Here is an 18,172-nt window from a genome sequence, read left to right on the forward strand (position 1 = left end):
TTACCCTGGAGACAGTGTGGGGAAAGAACTCTGAAAAGACGCCATGACACCCAGCCCTGACTCCCACTCTAACGCCATCACATCGCTACCTGAGGCCAGCTCTTGACAGGTTAGGTTTAGTTTGCTTTTTGTTTTGTTAATCTATAAAATGAGACGAATACAGTCCATCTATAAGGCCGTATACATAATTTAGTATCATAAAATATCTAGCCTATAATAGGAATCTAAATATCTTGATTCCCTTTGTTAATCTCAGACAGCCTCTTCCACCCTCGCCATGCACAAAGGCAGATTCAGACACATTCTGCCTAGAAATCTTAAGCTGAGAACTTAGAAGTCACAGAAGTGGAAATATATATGCTTGATGATTCTTTACATGAAATTAACTAAAGAATGTAGCATACATATCTCCTCAGATATTTAAAAACCAATTTTATTAATATGTAGATTATATAAACATTACACATTTTAAATGAACAGATCAGTGATTTTGGAGCAACATATGTGTATAGACCCTTCTAATCCCCACCCCTGTTAAGATATCGAACATTTCCATCACGCAGAGCGTTTTCTCATTCCTCTCTGCAACGCCTCCCTCCATCCCTGACAACCAGTGATATTTATCACTAGAAAATAGTTTTGCTCAGGTATATTTTTAATGGAAATTTACAACCTCTAACTGTTAAAACACTTCCTCTTTAGTACACAGGTAAATATTCAAGAGAGGGAGGTGCTCCTAAATATATTCATGGCTATGCCCATCAATGATAGAATGGATAAAGAAAATGTGACACATATACACCATGGAATACTATGCAGTCATAAAAAGAATGAGATCATGTCCTTTGCAGGGACATGGATGAAGCAGGAAGCCATTATCCTCAGCAAACTAACACAGGAAGAGAAAACCAAACACCGCATGTTTTCACTTAGTGGGAGTTGAACAAAGAGAACACATGGACACAGGGAGGGGAACAAAACACACTGGAGCCTGTCGGAGGGTAGAGGGTGAGGGGAGGGAGAGCATTAAGGGGAATAACTAATGCCTGTGAAGCTTAAAGCCTAGATGACGGGTTGATGGGTGCAGCAAACCACAGTAGCACATGTTTACCTATGTAACAAACCTGCACATTCTGCACATGTATCCCAAAACTTAAAGTAACATTTTAAAAATTAGAAGAAAAGCTTTTTATGGCTTTAGAAGGGTTTCAAACACTTCCAGAACCCTGAGAGATACCTGATCCATGTTAGGGATAATCCTGCCTGGAGAGAGACAAAATGATGAAATGACATCATAAATCTTCCCAGCTGGAAGAGGCTGTTTCCACATAATTTGTTCATTCATTTTCATTATTTTTTCTCATACACTCATTCACTTAAATTATTTTATAACGATATTCTGACAAAAACTAACAATCTCCGAGAACATTATTTTGAGTTTCCATCGGACAATATTTAGCTGTGATTTAGCTCTGCTTCCTGAGCACATAGAGTACACTGGGACCAAGCGCACCATGTGCAATGGTGACTCCATTGACAGATAATGTCACATTGAGAGAAGGGTTCTCTCTTCCTTGACCCCAAGTGTCCAACCCATAAAACATGAGCCTTGAGCTAGAAAATTCCCCTTTCTGTTCTGGCACTGCCTGGGCACGAGGCTCTTTTGCTGTGTGTCTCTTTGTTTTCTGGACCGGAGAAATACTGATCACATATGTGGCATCCACTCATTGGTTTGTTGGACCCCAGCTTGCAGGTAAATAGTACCAGGTGGTCCTTTGCTGCGACTTTAACTTCTGTGTTCTTCACAGAACACAGTCCCATTGATGGGCTCCAAAGTCCCACTGATACTGAGTGACCCAGACCCTGGTCTTGTGCTTGTGCTAAAAAGGAAAACAGCACATGGGGAGGTGAGCAGAATATGAAACACAATTATGTACTCAGAACCAGCCATACAACTTATTAGCATCCCCTTTGTTCAAAAATTGGTAAGAATTTGAAGAACACGACAATGTTATCCTGACTGTGGTGTCCTAATAAGTGTGGGACTCTGTGCACCAAGATATGTTATTTGGGCTCCTTTTTATTTATTACTAAATTAATGGCAGGAATCCTGCACAAAGGGATACCCCCTACGAAACATGACAACTCAAATTGAAACAGAGCATTCTTCCTTACCCTAAAGTCTGCCCTCTCTCCCTGAGTCCCTCATGCATAAGACCACCTTTGTGTCCACAGGTCATGGGCAGTGCTGGGTGGCCACCATCGTCCACACATAGAAGGTAGTCAGCAGTGTGAGGTGGTTCTGCCTGCTGCGGTCTCACCCCAGGCACGGAAATGAAGGGCCCTGGGTGGAGCTGAAGGTGCTCAGCTGGGCTTGTCAGGAGTCCCATCTGTCAGTGAATTGACAAGAAACAGAGCAAAACGACTCCTCCAATGTTGATGAGCCTGCCCCTGGGATTTGGAAACTTGCTAACAGAGAAAACCAATATAGACAAAGGATTTTAAACAGGATTATGGTCAATTAAGCAAATCAGAAAAAGATACTTGAAGGAGTATTTGGGACACAGGAATCAAAAACACCAGGAAGACATGAGGAGTTTCCCTAAGACTCTAGACTACAGCACTACGTAGATAACTAACACTAGTATGTTAATTATATCATTGAAGAAATAAAATTTACATTGAATTACAAACTGTTTACAAAAGGTCATGAAAATCTTTTAGACTTGTTTCAATTCAGATATATGTGTTCTTCTCATTCTCAGCGGTTCACTGGTGCATTTATTTTGGATTTGACCATCTGGGGAAGAGGCGTGGCCTCTCCTGGCCTCTCCCTCCCTGGGGCCTAGGCAGGGAGAATGAGGTCTCAGAATGACTCCCTTGAGAGTCCTGTTCCCATTTCATCAATGCACAGACCCAGAAGACCCCTCCGTCATGCAGCATCTGCCATGGGCATCAGCATCCTGTGCTGTGCAGCCTTTTGTCTCCTGTGGGCAGGTGGGTCCTGGGCAGGGACCCTTGTGTGGCTTTCAAGGCTCAGTGCCTTCCCACTAGGGCTGCAGCATCAGCTTTGTTTTCCTTCTCTGCAGGTCCAGTGAATGCTGGTGTCACTCAGACCCCAAAATTCCAGATCCTGAAAACAGGACAGAGCATGACACTGCAGTGTGCCCAGGATATGAACCATGACCGCATGTACTGGTATCGACAAGACCCAGGCATGGGGCTGAGGCTGATTCATTACTCAGTTGGTGAAGGTAGCACTGACAAAGGAGAAGTCCCCGATGGCTACAATGTCACCAGATCAAACACAGAGGATTTCCCACTCAGACTGGAGTCGGCTGCTCCCTCCCAGACATCTGTGTACTTCTGTGCCAGCAGTTACTCCACAGCGTTACAAGGCTGCCTCTTCTCTGCACATAAAGCCAGGCAGGCTCTGCCCTCCTCCCTCACCCAAGACTCAGGGATGCCCTGGGCAGAGTTCTCTACACCAGAGTCCTTGGAACCCCGAATGACCCCAAGTGGCCCAGGCAGTATGAGCCTCGCTCTGTGCCAGGTGCCTCTGCAGGCAGTCTCAGCCAGGCCTGGACTGGTCCCAGGTCCTCAGATGTCTCCTTTGTTGCTCTGCCTGTTCTTTTCTCAGAGCTCTCCTTTTGGGGTGGGGTGAGGGCTTCCCCAGCTCCTACTTTTCTACTCATTATCCTGAGTCGAGGCCACCTGGATAAAACAGGATGTGTATTTCAGATCCATCTAGACTCCCGTCTCTCTCTGGTGACCTTATTGCTTCCTCTCTCTAGGGTTTCCCCCAGCCCCCACCCTCACGTGGTCTCTCTTGTGGCCCACCTTTCCCATCTGGGCAGTCATCCTCCACGGCCCTGCTGTGTCTCTCCTCCCCCCACCTCCCTGCCGCTCTCTACTGCAGCCATGAGGGGAGCCTCTCCTGTGCCTCCTTCATTCCTATCACAGAGACTTCAAAGCCCGTTTCCTCCGCACTTGGCTGGAGGCTTCCTTTCTGCAGTGGCCAGCTCCTACCTGTCCTCCAGATCGCAGCGCAATCAGCCCCTCTTGTGGGAAGCACTCCCTCCCCTCCCAGCTGAGATCAACTTTCCTGTCATAAGCTCTCATAGATTCATGTGTCTGTTAGTAACCTTTAGCACAGTTGGGCTTTTTCAGATACTTATCTGGTTATTTTTTAACTCCACCTAATTTTTAAGCCCATGGGAGCTGAGGCTGTGCCTGCTGCTTTTACCAACATTGGTGTCTGGCATGTAGGGAGAACCATTTCACAAAGAATGGATGAGTGGATGACAGGCTGAGTGAGTGATGAGTGGGTGGATGAACCAATAATAAAAACATGCTACATCTACTGCAACCTGGCAGAGATCTAGCATTAAGTACAACAAATGCCACCCCTTTGATTGCTGGACTCAGGTCGGTCTTGGAAATTGATGGGGAATCACTATCCTGGCGTCCACACCTGGGTCAAGGCTTCCTCTTGTGGCTGCAGCACCTGACCTCCTCCAGGTCTCTGTGCTCTCCTTCAGGGTCTTTCCCCACAACAAATCGAGACGAATCAGAGATCCACCTCTAGAATTCCATCCTTAAAGGTTGTTCCTTGAAATCACTTCTGGTAAGAAAATCTCCATTAGGTTTGCATCAATAAAACAGGGCTACTACAAGTTTGAGAGTGTAACAGATTTATGATCAGAATTAGACTTTATGCATATGTGGGAGGAGCTGAGGAAAAGAAGGTCTTGAGGAGAGAAGTCAGAAGTTGAGGGAGCCAGTCAGTAGCCAGGGCTTCTGGAGGTCTGGGCAGGACAGGCTTGAGCGGCAGGAACATGAGAGGATCAGAGCATGCCAGGCCATGCAGTGGCACCTTGAGCCGGGAGCACAGGAAAAGTCCAGGGAAACCTTCTCGGGAAGCTGTACCCACTGTATGGGGCCCACCCCTGCAGGTTTACTTGCAAACACTGGGGGCAGCCTGGCTGCTGTTGGCCAGCATTTGGGAAGATGAACTGGATACAGGGTGCAGAAGGAACAGGACTTCCTAGGTCTGTTGGATGCCTCTGTATCCTCTGGTCACAGACTCTCACTGTCTGACCACAATGACCTGCCAAATATAATAATAGTGACTGCTTTTCATCTGTCTTCCAAATTTTACCAAATGTACCTTGACCATCTGTAACCCTGAATGGTAAGAGAAATGGCATTCTGGGAAAGGCAGGCTCTTGCCTTTGCAAAGTTGACTTAACACAGTCCAGCACAGGATGGAGATTAAGGCATTGGATCACACAACTGCCTCAACCTGCCGCAGTCCCTGGACTCTTCTCCGTGGACACCTGTGCTGCCCAGGTGAATGTGGACACAGTTTGTATGTAGATGTTCCAGAGACGCTGGCTACTAACTTTTCTTTTAATCCTATGCCGGATATCTCCCTCCACCCAGAGGGTCTATATGTGTATGAGATTTATTTTAAAAAATTAGAAAACTTGAATTCTATTCTGAATCTTTTGTTGGGACTGTCCAGAGAGCATTTTTGACTCTACCAACCTATGTCGTGGGTGTATATAGCAGCCCAGAGTGCAGCAGACAGTTCTTGGGCCCGTACCTTTGCGAGTTAGACTGGAGATGCCTGTAAACATGACAGACTCTTGGTGTTGTTCACTGTCAGTCCATGCCTCTCTGGAATGTCACAGACGACCATCGAACAAACAGATTCCCAGTAAGAAGAATATTAGGAGATAGCAATGAGGAAATGTGAGCACATGCAACAAAAGATTGAAATGCAAACCCAAAGACTGGAAATTTTGGCATTATAAGATATGAAAGTTTGGAGAGCTACATTTAAATGAACATGAGGGAGAATTGAAACAAGGAAAAAGAGAATGTCTGAAACCATCAAGTAACTTTCATAAAAATTGTCAAATAATGTATCTAGGAATGCCTCACACACTCACCAAAAAAGAAAAGAAAAGTCAAACAGTTGATCGGCACCTCCTAAAGAGATTTTTAGTGATGTCAAAGATGGATCTCCAGGAGTCATCTAGAATGCAGCACAGAAAATTAAAAGTGAACTATGAAAAGTTAAAGAACAGGGGGGAAAAAAATGGATGTTTCCCATATATTAGAATAAGAATATTTTTCATAAATTCCCATTTTTTCTTGCATACAATTGCAGTTTCAAACAGGTAGATAGGTAGAATGTTATGAGGTGATATTTATGAGATGTTAGCTGACAATTCTTTAGAGGTGTTCAGGACCCAAATTCAGAGTTTCCAGAATCAAAATGAATCTCAAATAAGACAAATAGTCAAGTCATAGGGAAGTTGTAGAACCTGAGGGACGAAGAGAAGATTTTGAAAGCAATCAGAAAAAAAGAGAAATACCGCCCACAGGGTTAGATGGAGAACAAGAGTAAGTCAAGATAGTGGTTAAAAATAACCATTAGCTCAATTGTCATTCTCCTTCTTTTAAGATGACATTGATTAAAAACAACTTTTATAAGTGGAATATGAAAAAAGACCGCTGTGAGTTTCTACCCAAGTATCTTTTCTGAATTACAGTTAACAAAGGTGGGAAATGATCCCAGAAGAAAGGCATGAGGGCAGTTCGTGAGGGAACCCATGTGATGGGGCAGCCCTGTTGGGCACGTGTGACTGGGGGAATGGAGAAGGCTAGGGCATGAAAGGGGATGGGATGGCAGAGGGGACCCTGACTTGGAGGAAAGACAATGAGCTCACCCCTTTGTGCCCTATGTTAGGGGCAGTGTTGGTTCATCCTACAGGACATGACCAGCAGACAGAGGAGCGGCTGTGGGATGAGAAGATGAACTCAGAGATGCAGTGTGAGGCCCCCGGGTACAGACAGCTCTGGAGTCCAAAGCGATGAGCCATGCATTGATGTTAAAAAAGAAGGTTATAAATATTTAAGGCGTCACCCAAGTGTGTTCTAATATAAATGCTAATATAAAAAGTGACCCTGAGGTCCTGGGGATTGAGAGAGGAAGTGATGTCACTGTGGGAACTGCCCTGTGGGGACAAGGACGTCCCTCATCCTCTGCTCCTGCTCACAGTGACACTGATCTGGTAACGCCCCTATCCTGGCCTGACCCTGCCATGGGCACCAGGCTCCTCTGCTGGGTGGTCCTGGGTTTCCTAGGGACAGGTGAGTCCTCAGAACACCAAGTAGTTTCATTTTCTTCCTGTGTATAGGCGTGTACGTGTGTGTGAGTGTGTGTGTGTGTGATGACTACAAATGTTTTCCTTATTCTGTTGCCAAATTCTACTTCCACAGATCACACAGGTGCTGGAGTCTCGCAGTCCCCAAGGTACAAAGTCACGAAGAGGGGACAGGATGTAGCTCTCAGGTGTGATCCAATTTCGGGTCATGATTACCTTTACTGGTACCAACAGGCCCCTGGGCAGGGCCCAGCGTTTCTGACTTACTTCCAGAATGATGCTCAACTAGACAAATCAGGGCTGCCCAATGATCGGTTCTCTGCAGAGAGGACTGAGGGATCCGTCTCCACTCTGAAGATCCAGCGCACAGAACAGGGGGACTCAGCCGTGTATCTCTGTGCCAGCAGCTTAGCCACAGCGTGGCGCAGTCACCTCCTTCCTGTTCACAAACCTCATCCTTCTCTCTCCTTGCAGCTACTAGAGACCCTTAGTAGAGGCCTCTCTTTCTTCCTTACTTTTCATGGGAAAGGAGTAGATTTGGACATCGGCTGTCCTTTGGGTAGAAAGAGACCACAGATTCATTCCTGAAACACAGTGACTACAAATGTAAGTGGTGAAAACAATCATGGCCCACTGCACTCTAGGAGTCCTCGGAACCAGCTCACTTCTTCAAGCAAGGAGTGGGTGTCTTAGCCTCGGCCTTCAGGGCAGACATGCATCTTCTATAGGTCTTGGAGGCTGCGGTGCTGCCCACATACTTGAGGTTGTCAAAAGCAGGAAACATGCCTCTTCTGCATATGTTGGGGCATCTGGAAGGTCTAAGGCTGCAGCCCCAGGAACATCTTTCTTCTGAAGTCTCTTCTATCCCTGTCACCTTGGAAGTTTCTGCAACAAAATATCAAACCTCTCTTCCTGTTTAAAATACAGGTCTTTGCAAATTTGTGGTCCTTATTGATAAATACAATCATGGTAACAATAAGACTGCATTTCTTCTGCCTACTTTAAGCCACATGTATCCTTTATTTTGTTTCCATTTGCCATTGCTGCTGTCCTGATAGACAGAAGCATGCATTCACCACTGCCCGTTCACCTTGATTTCCTCAGGAAATCTAATTTCTAGACTCTGAGTGTTTTCATTGTTGTCCTACTCTTCTGATTTGAAATAATTTTCCTGAGTCCTTTAACTCAAGAAGTGTTTTATTTATAATATTGATTCTGTTCCTTTTTATTTTTCATATTATATATTGTTATACAGTAGTTGTTATAAATAAATGTACAATGATTATATTGCAATAGAATCTTCCACCTGTCTGTGGGTGATGCTGCAGTTTGTATCTATGAAATCGAACGCACTGGTCAGAGATCATGTGATTACGGATCATGGATTTCTGAGAGTCCTCGGCGACAGACCACTTCTCCAAGTCTGGGATCAGTGTCCCAGATGCAACCCTGAGAGAGGTGCCCTGAATCTTTCATAGCTAGGAGGGGCATCATTGCCTTCCTAAAGTCACTGATCAGAAATCGTCATGGTACAGACACCAAATTTCTTTCCCCAGAGAATCATGGTCTCTGGTAGGGAGTTGCTCTGGACCCATTTTTTTATTGTGCCATCATGAAAACACTCCTTGCTCAGGTGCCCTGTGTCTCTTGGGACTGAGTAAGTCCAGGGCACTGATGGGAATTCCTTGCCTTCGTAGACCTTCTCTCTAACTGCTGCCACCTTCCTCCACATGACTCCTGAGACACCTGGTCCTAACAGTGGACAAGCTCTGACACTGAGGCTGAACAGTTTAGTCCACAGTAGTAAACGGTGCTGCAAGAACATGAAACAAAAGCGAGCAGGGCTTCCAATTTATACTGAGAACGAACATGCAAGAGGAGCAAAGGGCAGATGTTACTAAGGAACAAATAGGAAGGAATAGGGATTCTGCTCGGATGAAATCATTCTGTTGTCTTAAGTTAAGCAGGAGAAACATTTCATTGCAATTACTTGAAGTCAAAGGCTGGCACCTCTGCAACCAACCAGCATAACTCTTTGTTCTGTGATCTCAGCAGCTTCAGAGGACTCAGAAATCCTTTCTCTGCACAAACGTCCCTTTGTTCATTCCAAGACCCCAGATCACACACTCTGATCCTATCACGAAAATAAGGAGGTGTGCTACAGTTGCTGTTGCTTCATTTTTAGGGTGTTGAGTAGGAAGCATTGAAGCACTTTGAAAGCTTTGCTCTTGAGTCTAGGGATGTGCTGGACTCAGCTTGAATAACTCAGAAGAGCCAAATGGGCATACTCTTCCCAGCTCCCCAGCAGTGAAGCCATGTTGGCCGCTTGAAATCTGCCATGGTGGGGATGCTGGTACCACAGAAATTAGCAAATGCTACCAGCCATGCCCCTACCTTCACAGACACCCAGTTTAGCAGCACATCACTGGAGTATTTTCTGATGTCCCTGTTATGCCATGTCTTGTGGGGCCAAAAGGGCTCTGAATTCACCTCCCCTCTACTCTTGTTCTTGGATGCCATCATCTACTGGGGCCTCAATTGTTCCTATTTCTATTCAGCCTCCAAATTCTCTTGCTCAAGCATGCCAGTCTGGAACATGACAACTATTTTGAATGTAACTAAAGGTACCACTGAACCAGTTCATTATTTACAAGTTATCATTCCTCGCATGGAATATTCAGATTCTGGAATCATTGGGAACAGAGATAGGCAACCAGCATCTCTGGGTTGTGAACCACGTACAGCCCCACTATTCTTCTGTGGCAAGGACAGACTCTGTAACAAGGACTATTTTGCTTTGGAAACTAAGCAGCTCCACCCCAGTCAGGAATGACTCTGCTTTTACTTTAGGCTGAGAGGTCAGAAGGATCACACCCTAAGTATTCTCCTCTCCAAGACTGAGTATGGCCACTCTCCATCTCAGTCCCTGGACGTTGTCCAGAGTTCCCTGAGGATCTCTGCTCTGGGGGCAGAATCACCAAGGCTCATCCTCGCCAGCTCCCCACAGACTCCAGCAGGATTTTTCTGCCAGGTACAGGGCACAGGAATGGCTCTGTCTGTCTCTTAGTTAGAGGGAGGCCATGGAATGATGTTTATATAAGAGAGACTGGAATTCTGGGTCTCCTTTATAGTGTTCGACAAAACTTTCTTTCTTTTTTTATTTTACCATCTCACCAATGAGGAGAGCAATCCCTTGGTAGCTATAATGTTTTTGGCACTTGGGAAGGTTTTTGTGGTTAAGTCACATTAAGAAATTGTGCCTTTTTTTCCTGTTCAGATATAAGCCAAGGCAGTGAAAGAAACAGCAATAATTTTGAAAGCAGTCACTTGTGCATTCTATGATAAAGGTGTTACGTTTCATTGCCCACAGCTAACTTTCAGTCTAGTGGAAACGAAAAGGCACAGTTAGGAGGCATGTGAGCATGCCATGAGAGAGGTCGATGCCAACTGAGAAGTCTGTCCGAATCCCCAGTACTGTGGGATTGAAGGGGAGGCAGACTGTGCTCAACAAGGAGGGAGAGTGAGTTCATCCATGGGAACCTGAGGAGGAGCAAATCCCAGGACCATCTAATTCAGGGTGCAGCAGCAAATCCTTGGAAAGGAAAATAGTCTAGTTCAGCAGTCACAGGAGACAGGAGAAAGCAAAGTCATCTAATCCACAATCCCCTGGCTGATTTGCTTCCTTATCATAGTATTTTGCACCAGTGTGTCCTCATCTCCCGCTGCTCCTGCGCTTCTTTCAGAATCACCTCTTCCCTCTTTGGTGCTCACATCAGTGGATGTGCACAAGTTGATCATTTCCTGTAGCAGTCCCTTTGCTGGTTTTACTTATGTCCATCCTTATTTTGTGCATTAAGTACGGCTCCTTCACCATTGCTTATTGCCTTGTAAGAGGTCTCATTTTATATATTTCAATTTTACTTTTTATTAATAAACATTTGACTTCATCATTTGCTCATCTATGCTTTTGGGGTAGCATTGTCATTTTTGGAAGACATTTTTGTTTATCTTTAGTGATTCAGATTAAATAATCTCTTTATATTTCAACGTCTGTGTTTTCTTCCTATTTTAAACCAAATATTATTTCCCTTCATTCCTCTCATTCTGTTCCTCTTTCTTTAGATGGTAGTTTTAAGGGAGAAAAAGTTAGACTATAATTGGAGCTATGTGAGAAGTTATTCAGAATGAGGGTGGGATATTAAGACTGGTAACTGGAAGCAATAGTCAGGATTAGAACTAGTGTTGGGGTGAGGGTTTAGGGAAGCTGCTTATAAAACCTGCAGGGTGACACCTCTGGAATATTCTGGAAGCTCACTCTGTAGATACTTCCCAGCATTCCTTGGGCCACTGCAGAAGAAACAATGATGAAACTTCACTTATTGGCCACAAGATGGCACTGTGGTCCACTGGGATCTAAAGGGCTCTGGGGAGTCTGGGAGAGCAGCCTAGGGGGGAAAGTGTTAAGAAAAATTAGGGTTTGGATCCAATATTATGAAGATGTAGTAGTTTTCAGTTATTGCCAGGCTACCTACAGCTATGCAAGAGGTGGGAAGTCCCTATAATCTTTAATGAGATCTGCAGTTGAAGAATGTTGGCTGGGCTCCCTTGGTGTCAGAGACAGGTGCAGAGGAGCAACTGCCTCAGAGGAACAGGGGAAAGCTAGGGATAGGCTGTGCCCTGAGCTCAGTGCATCTCTGCTGTATCTCATCTTCCTTGCAGGTCTGGCCAGGCAACAGCTTTAACCTGCTTGCGCGATCTGGGATTCTACAAGTTTATAAGTATTACAACTTGGTTGAGATTCCATTGGAAACCAAGTACGTGTTCTCTGGATGACAAAAAATATTGATAACAAGTTCTAAAACACCTAAGTAAACAAACTACTGAAGGAAAATGTTAGTAGATGTACCAAACTATGCATTAGACCTGAAGCTAACTGACTAGTAGAATTATCGAAAAGAGACTATAACTTTAAATAAGACTCTACTAGGTATTTCTGGGCATAGAGCAGTGTTTGAGTCCCCTCAGGGTAGATTAAGGAAGGAATTCAGTTATTATCTTGACCTTGGCTTGGATTAAAATCCATGAGCTCCTCATTTCATTTTCTTGTAAAATGTTGCAGAATAATATTGAGCAAACATTTCATTTTTCTCTGGCCTGTTTAGCACTTACAGGTAAAGCGGACACCTAGACGCAAGGTTTCTTTAGTTGGCATCTATTAACTGCAGGACTGGGAGGTCCATAGCTGGGCTCTACAGGGAACGCAAACCCCATGTGTCTGTGCTGTGCCCAACTCCCCTCTGTGAAGCTGACAAAGGGGGAGGGCTGGGTTACCCAGGACACCACTTACAAAGAGGGGAGCAGACTGTTTGCTTGGCAAAAAAAAAAATCAATTCATCAATTGACCAACCTGTTGAAATTCAAAATGAAAGGCTTAATTGTAAGACTGACGAATGCCAAATTTCCCAAGTTATGAAATGTATAGCAGCTCATGGTTCTCAGAATGATTTCAACAGCATATGAAGGTATTTTTAGAAAGTTTTTGTTTGTCTACAGCTTTCCTTGATATTGATCCTCAGTTGTTTCTCAGCCCACTTGTCAGTTGAGCTTAATGTGATGCCAAATTTCAATGTTGCCTATTTCAGTCACTGAGCACTTCTCACAATCTCCAATCTTACACAGATATGTATGCTTCTGTCTTTTCTCGTTTTTGTGTGATTCATTTTTAAATTGGGTTGTGCAGAATACAAGCATACATTTGTAAATGACTCTCTTATGCAATTTAGCTGTTTACTTTTTAGCAATACTTTTTATTAAGGTATAATTAACAGAGAGTAAAACACAAATATTAATACAAGGACATCCTGGTACATTTTGACAAATGCATATGCCAGTGTAACAGTAACTGAAATGATTATAAAAAAATTTCCATCACTCAGGAAAGTGTCCTCATGCTCCTTTCCAATCAATTTCTACCCCAGAGATACAAACTTTTGTTATTTTTATCACCATTGACTAGCTTTGTTTATTGCTGAGCTTCATATAAATGGAATCACATAATATTTTTATTGATTTATTTTCCCCCAAAATTAGAGTTTCTGAAGTGCATTCATATTGTAGTATCAGTAGGTCGTTCTCTCTTATGACTAATATTCCATGGCATAAATACACCACAACTTGTTGATCCACGCTCCTGCTGATGGAGATCCATGTTACTTCTGTCTTCAACTATTATGAATAAAGTTGTTGTGAACATTCTCATAGAATTCTGTCTTGTGGACATAGGCGTTCTTTTTTTTCTTTGAGGTATAGCCTTAAGAGTAGAAATACTGACTCACAGTTCAGATGCGTGTGCTATGCTTGCGTGTCCCCAAGAAAGCTCATGTTGAAATTTGTCAATGTAATGGTATTGGGAGGTGGAACAGTTATGACTAGATCATGAGGGATCTACCCTCAGAAAGAGATCAATGCCCTTATTGCGGGAGTGAATTAGTTGTCTTGGGAATGGTCTTCTGATAAAAGGGATGAATTCAGTCATTTTCTCTGTCTTGGGTGCTTGCTTATCCTTCCTTCTGCCTTGGATAACAGCAGGAGGAAAGAAATTGAAAGAAAACATGGTGCTGAGAGTGAGGCTATTGCTATAACAAGTACCCGAAAATGCAGAAGCAGCTTTGGCTAATGGGAACTGGGTAATGGATAGAGGTTGGAATAATTCAGAGAAGCAGACTAGCAAAAGGCTAGATTGCTGATACCGAGCATTAAGGGCAATTCTGGTGAAGGTTCAGGGGGAAATGAGGGATGAGGTATCGGAAATTGACGTAAATGCCATCCTTGTTGTAAGTAGCAAAAACCTTCGCAAAATGATGTCCTGTTCTAGGACTTTATGGAATATAAAAATTATGAGCCTTTAGCTAGGATATCTGCTGAAAGAAATATCTAAGCGGCTAAGCATTCAGGCTACTGTGTGACTACTTTCAGGCACCAGGAAATTTAACCCAGCAAGAAGGGAGCCAAGAGAATAGATTTTGCAAACCAGCACAGATGGTGCCCCTACCTCCCTCTGCTATCCTGACCCCCATAAGCCAAACTCACTCTGGAGTTAGAGAAAAGGGGAGACAGTTAACGTGATACACTGGGGTCAGCCTCTGAAGGCAGGGTGGATCTGGAGGGATTAATATAAACTGTCCAGAGCCCTACATATAGGATGGCATTGAAGGTGCTGAGTCCCAAGCTGGCTACATCTGTGCTGTGAGCTGATAAGGTCCTAGAATAATTTCTGGGGAATTTGTACTCTTGATAATTTACAGACAACCCAGGTCTGCTTTGGATCTGATCAGACGGACCTAATATTGGGGACTCTGCACCACTGGCCACTTAGGAAAGAAGCTGGGAATGTTGCCTAGGACAGGAAAATATAATAAGAAATGCTGGTGTGAATCTAGCATCAGAAATATGTTGTGAGGACAGCCAGGAAGAGCTGGAACCTGAGGTTTACTCACAGGCTCCTCACCCTCCCCTGATGGGTAGGTGTGTGTGCTCCAGCATGGAGCACTGCAGCACTAGGTGGGAGGAGGGTGAGAGGGTGATGGGGGAGTGTAGGCAGAGGAGCAACTGTATCATCACAGAAGCTTCTGCCTTCACCCATCCCTCCAGCTCTGCAGGACAGGTAGAGAGTCCAGTCTAGTGGAGCACTAGACCTAAGGAAGCTGCTTGGGGAGGGAGGACACAGCACAGTGACATCACAGGATACCCCTCCCAACAGGAAAATCAAGGCCCAGAACTCACTCAGCTCTTCCCCAGGAGGACCAAGCCCTGTGTCAGGTGCAGTGCTGCCAGCCCCACTGTGTCATGGGTCCCGGGCTCCTCTGCTGGGCGCTGCTCTGTCTCCTGGGAGTAGGTGAGTCCTGTGCACTGGACAGCAGCCCCATTCTCAGCTTTCCCACCCCTGTGTCCTCCACTTTACCTCGGGGAGGGTCTCCAGGCTGTCTCCTGGCTCATCCTCCCTCTGCTTTTCCCACAGGCCCATTGGACGCTGGAGTCACCCAAAGTCCCACACACCTGATCAAAACAAGAGGACAGCAAGTAACTCTGAGATGCTCTCCTATCTCTGGGCACACCAGTGTGTACTGGTACCAACAGGCCCTGGGTCAGGGCCTCCAGTTCATCCTTTGGTATGATGAGGAAGAAGAGAGAGGCAGAGGAACCTTCCCTCACAGATTCTCAGGTCACCAGTTCCCTAACTATAGCTCTGAGCTGAATGTGAACGCCTCGGAGGTGGGGGACTCAGCCCTGTATCTCTGTGCCAGCAGCTTGGCACAGCCTGGTAGAGTCACTGGCATTCTATATATAAACTTCCTGGCTTAGCTTTGACTTGAGAGCTGCAGGCCCCACCCAGGTTTCAGTCATTAAAGGGAAGCTTTTAGTTGTTTGGAAGGCATGTCTTGTGTCCTCCTGAGCGCAGAGCTCTCCCAACCAGCAGAGTCCAGGTTTCCTGTGCCCTGAGAGTGCCCACCTCTCTGCTGCATCTTCTTGCAGCTTGTTATTTACTGGGTAACTTCAGTGGAAGAGTGACTGCTGAGCCCCAGATGTGTGCCAGATTTTTGTATATGCTACATAGCTTAAAGGTTTTCCACAATCTTGCACATCAAACATTCTTATTCTTTCTTTGCAGATGGGAGGCTCAGTGACATTGAGTCATTTTCGCCAGTGTCTCTGGGCTTATAAGCATCAGAAGTGGGAAACAAACTACTCCATATATTTTCCACCTACCCCCCTGTCCCATCATCACCTTCTCTGTCCTGGTCAGTAAGTCAGAGCCCTCACACTGCCTTCTAGTGACCAGCAGGGCCGCAGTAGAGGCTCAGATGTCTTCTGGGGTCGTTACTATGGCCTCTTCATTAGCAACTTTGAGGAATGTTGCATTTCACACTATTTTTTAAATCATTTATATGCATTCCTTCTGTACTTTCCCAGTCTGTAGCTTATATTTTCATTTTTATGGTGTTTTTTGATGCACAGAGAGTTTAATTTAATGCAACAAAAACTAAAAACAATTTTGTTTGTGTGTGTAGACAAAAACTCCTTTCTCATATAAATGTCTAAACATATTTTTCTTAATTTGTTCTAGTGAAATTTAAGTTTGGCTTTTCACCACTAAGAATAAATGTACCTGAAATATATTTCATGTAAGAAATAACATAGAGACATAGGAATGGGAGGGAAGGACATATGTTCAGTGAAGAAGCAACAGCCTGTCAAAAAGATCCCAAAATGGACACCCTGAGCTGACAGTGGAGAGGCAGGTGGAGGACAAATGATTACAAACGTTGTCAGGCTGTTGTCTGTTAGAAGAAAGGCAGCCAGAAACAGAGACCACATGGGCGAAGGTTTATGGCTGGACTGTAGGTTGAAGGTTGCAGCAGGTCAAGGGAGGAATAGCAGGCAGAGGGCAGAGTCACTGGCTGGCAGGGGCAGTGGCATCACCAGTGACTCTACTGACATCCAGGATTTGTGTCCCCAACACACAAAATTTAAAAACTCCCCACAATCTACCCCTTTTTCCTTGGCCCTACCATGGCTACCAGACTCCTCAGTGGTGTGGCCTTTTGTTTCCTGGGGGCAGGTGAGTCCCCTAAAGCCTTTTCCTTGGCTCACCACATCCTAGCCTAAGCCTTGACCTCAGGTTTACATTATGGGGGTGCTTCCTTGGGCACGCAACTTCCTTCTATCATAGACTTCACAGTTGCTGGAACAATCTGATGCCAAGATACCAGACAACAAAGGCAGGACACGAAGTGACATGGAGATGCCTGAGACTTCCATCTATGAATACATGTGCAGGTGTTAATAGGAGCCAAAGCTGGTGCACAGCTGATTCGTGCCAGCACACACTACAAAGAAATCCCTTAATGTCTATGACTTTCTCTCAAAGCCAAATATGTGACTTTGATGTTGGACAGCCTCTCCCAGACCTCTGTGCCCTCCTGCACCAGCCTTCACCCCAGAGCCACCTTCCTCTGCACACAGAAGATATAGGTGGACTTGTCTTTATGAGACCGTGATCTGGGCAGTGGAAGACATTGTCCCACAGGCGTCTCCCCAACACTTCCCAGGCTGGGGCCCTCAGAGCTCTCAGCAGCTCTGTGCATATGAAACTCTGCCCTGTGCTGAGCTTCTCTCTCAGACCATTCTTAGCTGCACGAAGGAATGCACATCACCATGATGTAAGTAGGTGCAGCTTCTCTTCCAGGCCCCTCCTGCAGCTCTGCCCTCAGAAGTCCTCTTCCTCAGTTGCTCTCAAAAAGGAAAGTTCATTTGAAATTGTATATTTGCAGACAGCATTGACAACACAGGTCTATGTGCGTCCAATCCCACCTTCCATTGGTAACCAGTATTAATACTCTGGTGTGCTTCTTTTCATCTCTCTTTTCTGTGTTCATGCATACCTTTCTACCCAAGTACACCTACAGAAAATGGTTTCACCTGTACACTTTACCAGTCACATGCATACTTTTTTCTGTTAATATACCTTGGTCTCTATTGTTTCAGATTGGTCAATATAGATCTAACTTGCTCCTATTTGCTGCTTCATATTGCACAATGAGGGTAGACAGGTACATTCATGCTCTATGGTCTGATTCCTAAATTCTGCCAGATCTTCTCTAAAGTGACTGAATGGCCTCTTTAGGCTCCCAGGTTCTCCTTGCCCCAACAACCAGTTGATGATTCCAGCTTTTCCATCACTCTTAGTCCTAGCAGGTTTGAGAGCTCTATCAGTTTCTCCTGCATGAGGATACAGGGAGGGATAAAAGGATAGATATTTATCCAAACCTACCAGAGACTACACAGTATCTCAGTTAATCCCCATAAAGCATGGAGAGGAATGTTAGTCTTGTTTTAGAGATGAGTCTAGATGAGGCTGGAGCCCAGGAAGGTTAATGAATGCCTTGCCCATGGTCTCAGAGCTAATAAATGATGGAGCCACATGAAGGGCAATC

General features: G+C 44.9%; 1 protein-coding gene and 1 gene segment (V, D, J or C); both read left to right on the plus strand.

The window, feature by feature from the left end:
* Nucleotides 1-2,820: 2,820 nt before the first annotated feature.
* LOC112620205 lies at nucleotides 2,821-4,014 on the plus strand. The gene is made up of 2 exons (XM_025378498.1): nucleotides 2,821-2,997; nucleotides 3,090-4,014. Exons 1-2 carry the CDS (start codon nucleotides 2,859-2,861, stop codon nucleotides 3,662-3,664), a joined length of 714 nt encoding a protein of 237 aa, XP_025234283.1. The 5' UTR covers nucleotides 2,821-2,858; the 3' UTR covers nucleotides 3,665-4,014.
* Nucleotides 4,015-7,065: 3,051 nt separating this feature from the next.
* On the plus strand, nucleotides 7,066-7,766 carry LOC112621708. The segment is given in 2 exon segments: nucleotides 7,066-7,164; nucleotides 7,294-7,766. Coding segments are annotated over 2 exon segments (522 nt in total).
* The last annotated feature ends 10,406 nt before the right edge of the window (nucleotides 7,767-18,172 follow it).

Source organism: Theropithecus gelada, chromosome 3 (assembly GCF_003255815.1).
Source record: "Theropithecus gelada isolate Dixy chromosome 3, Tgel_1.0, whole genome shotgun sequence".
Lineage (NCBI taxonomy): Eukaryota > Metazoa > Chordata > Mammalia > Primates > Cercopithecidae > Theropithecus > Theropithecus gelada.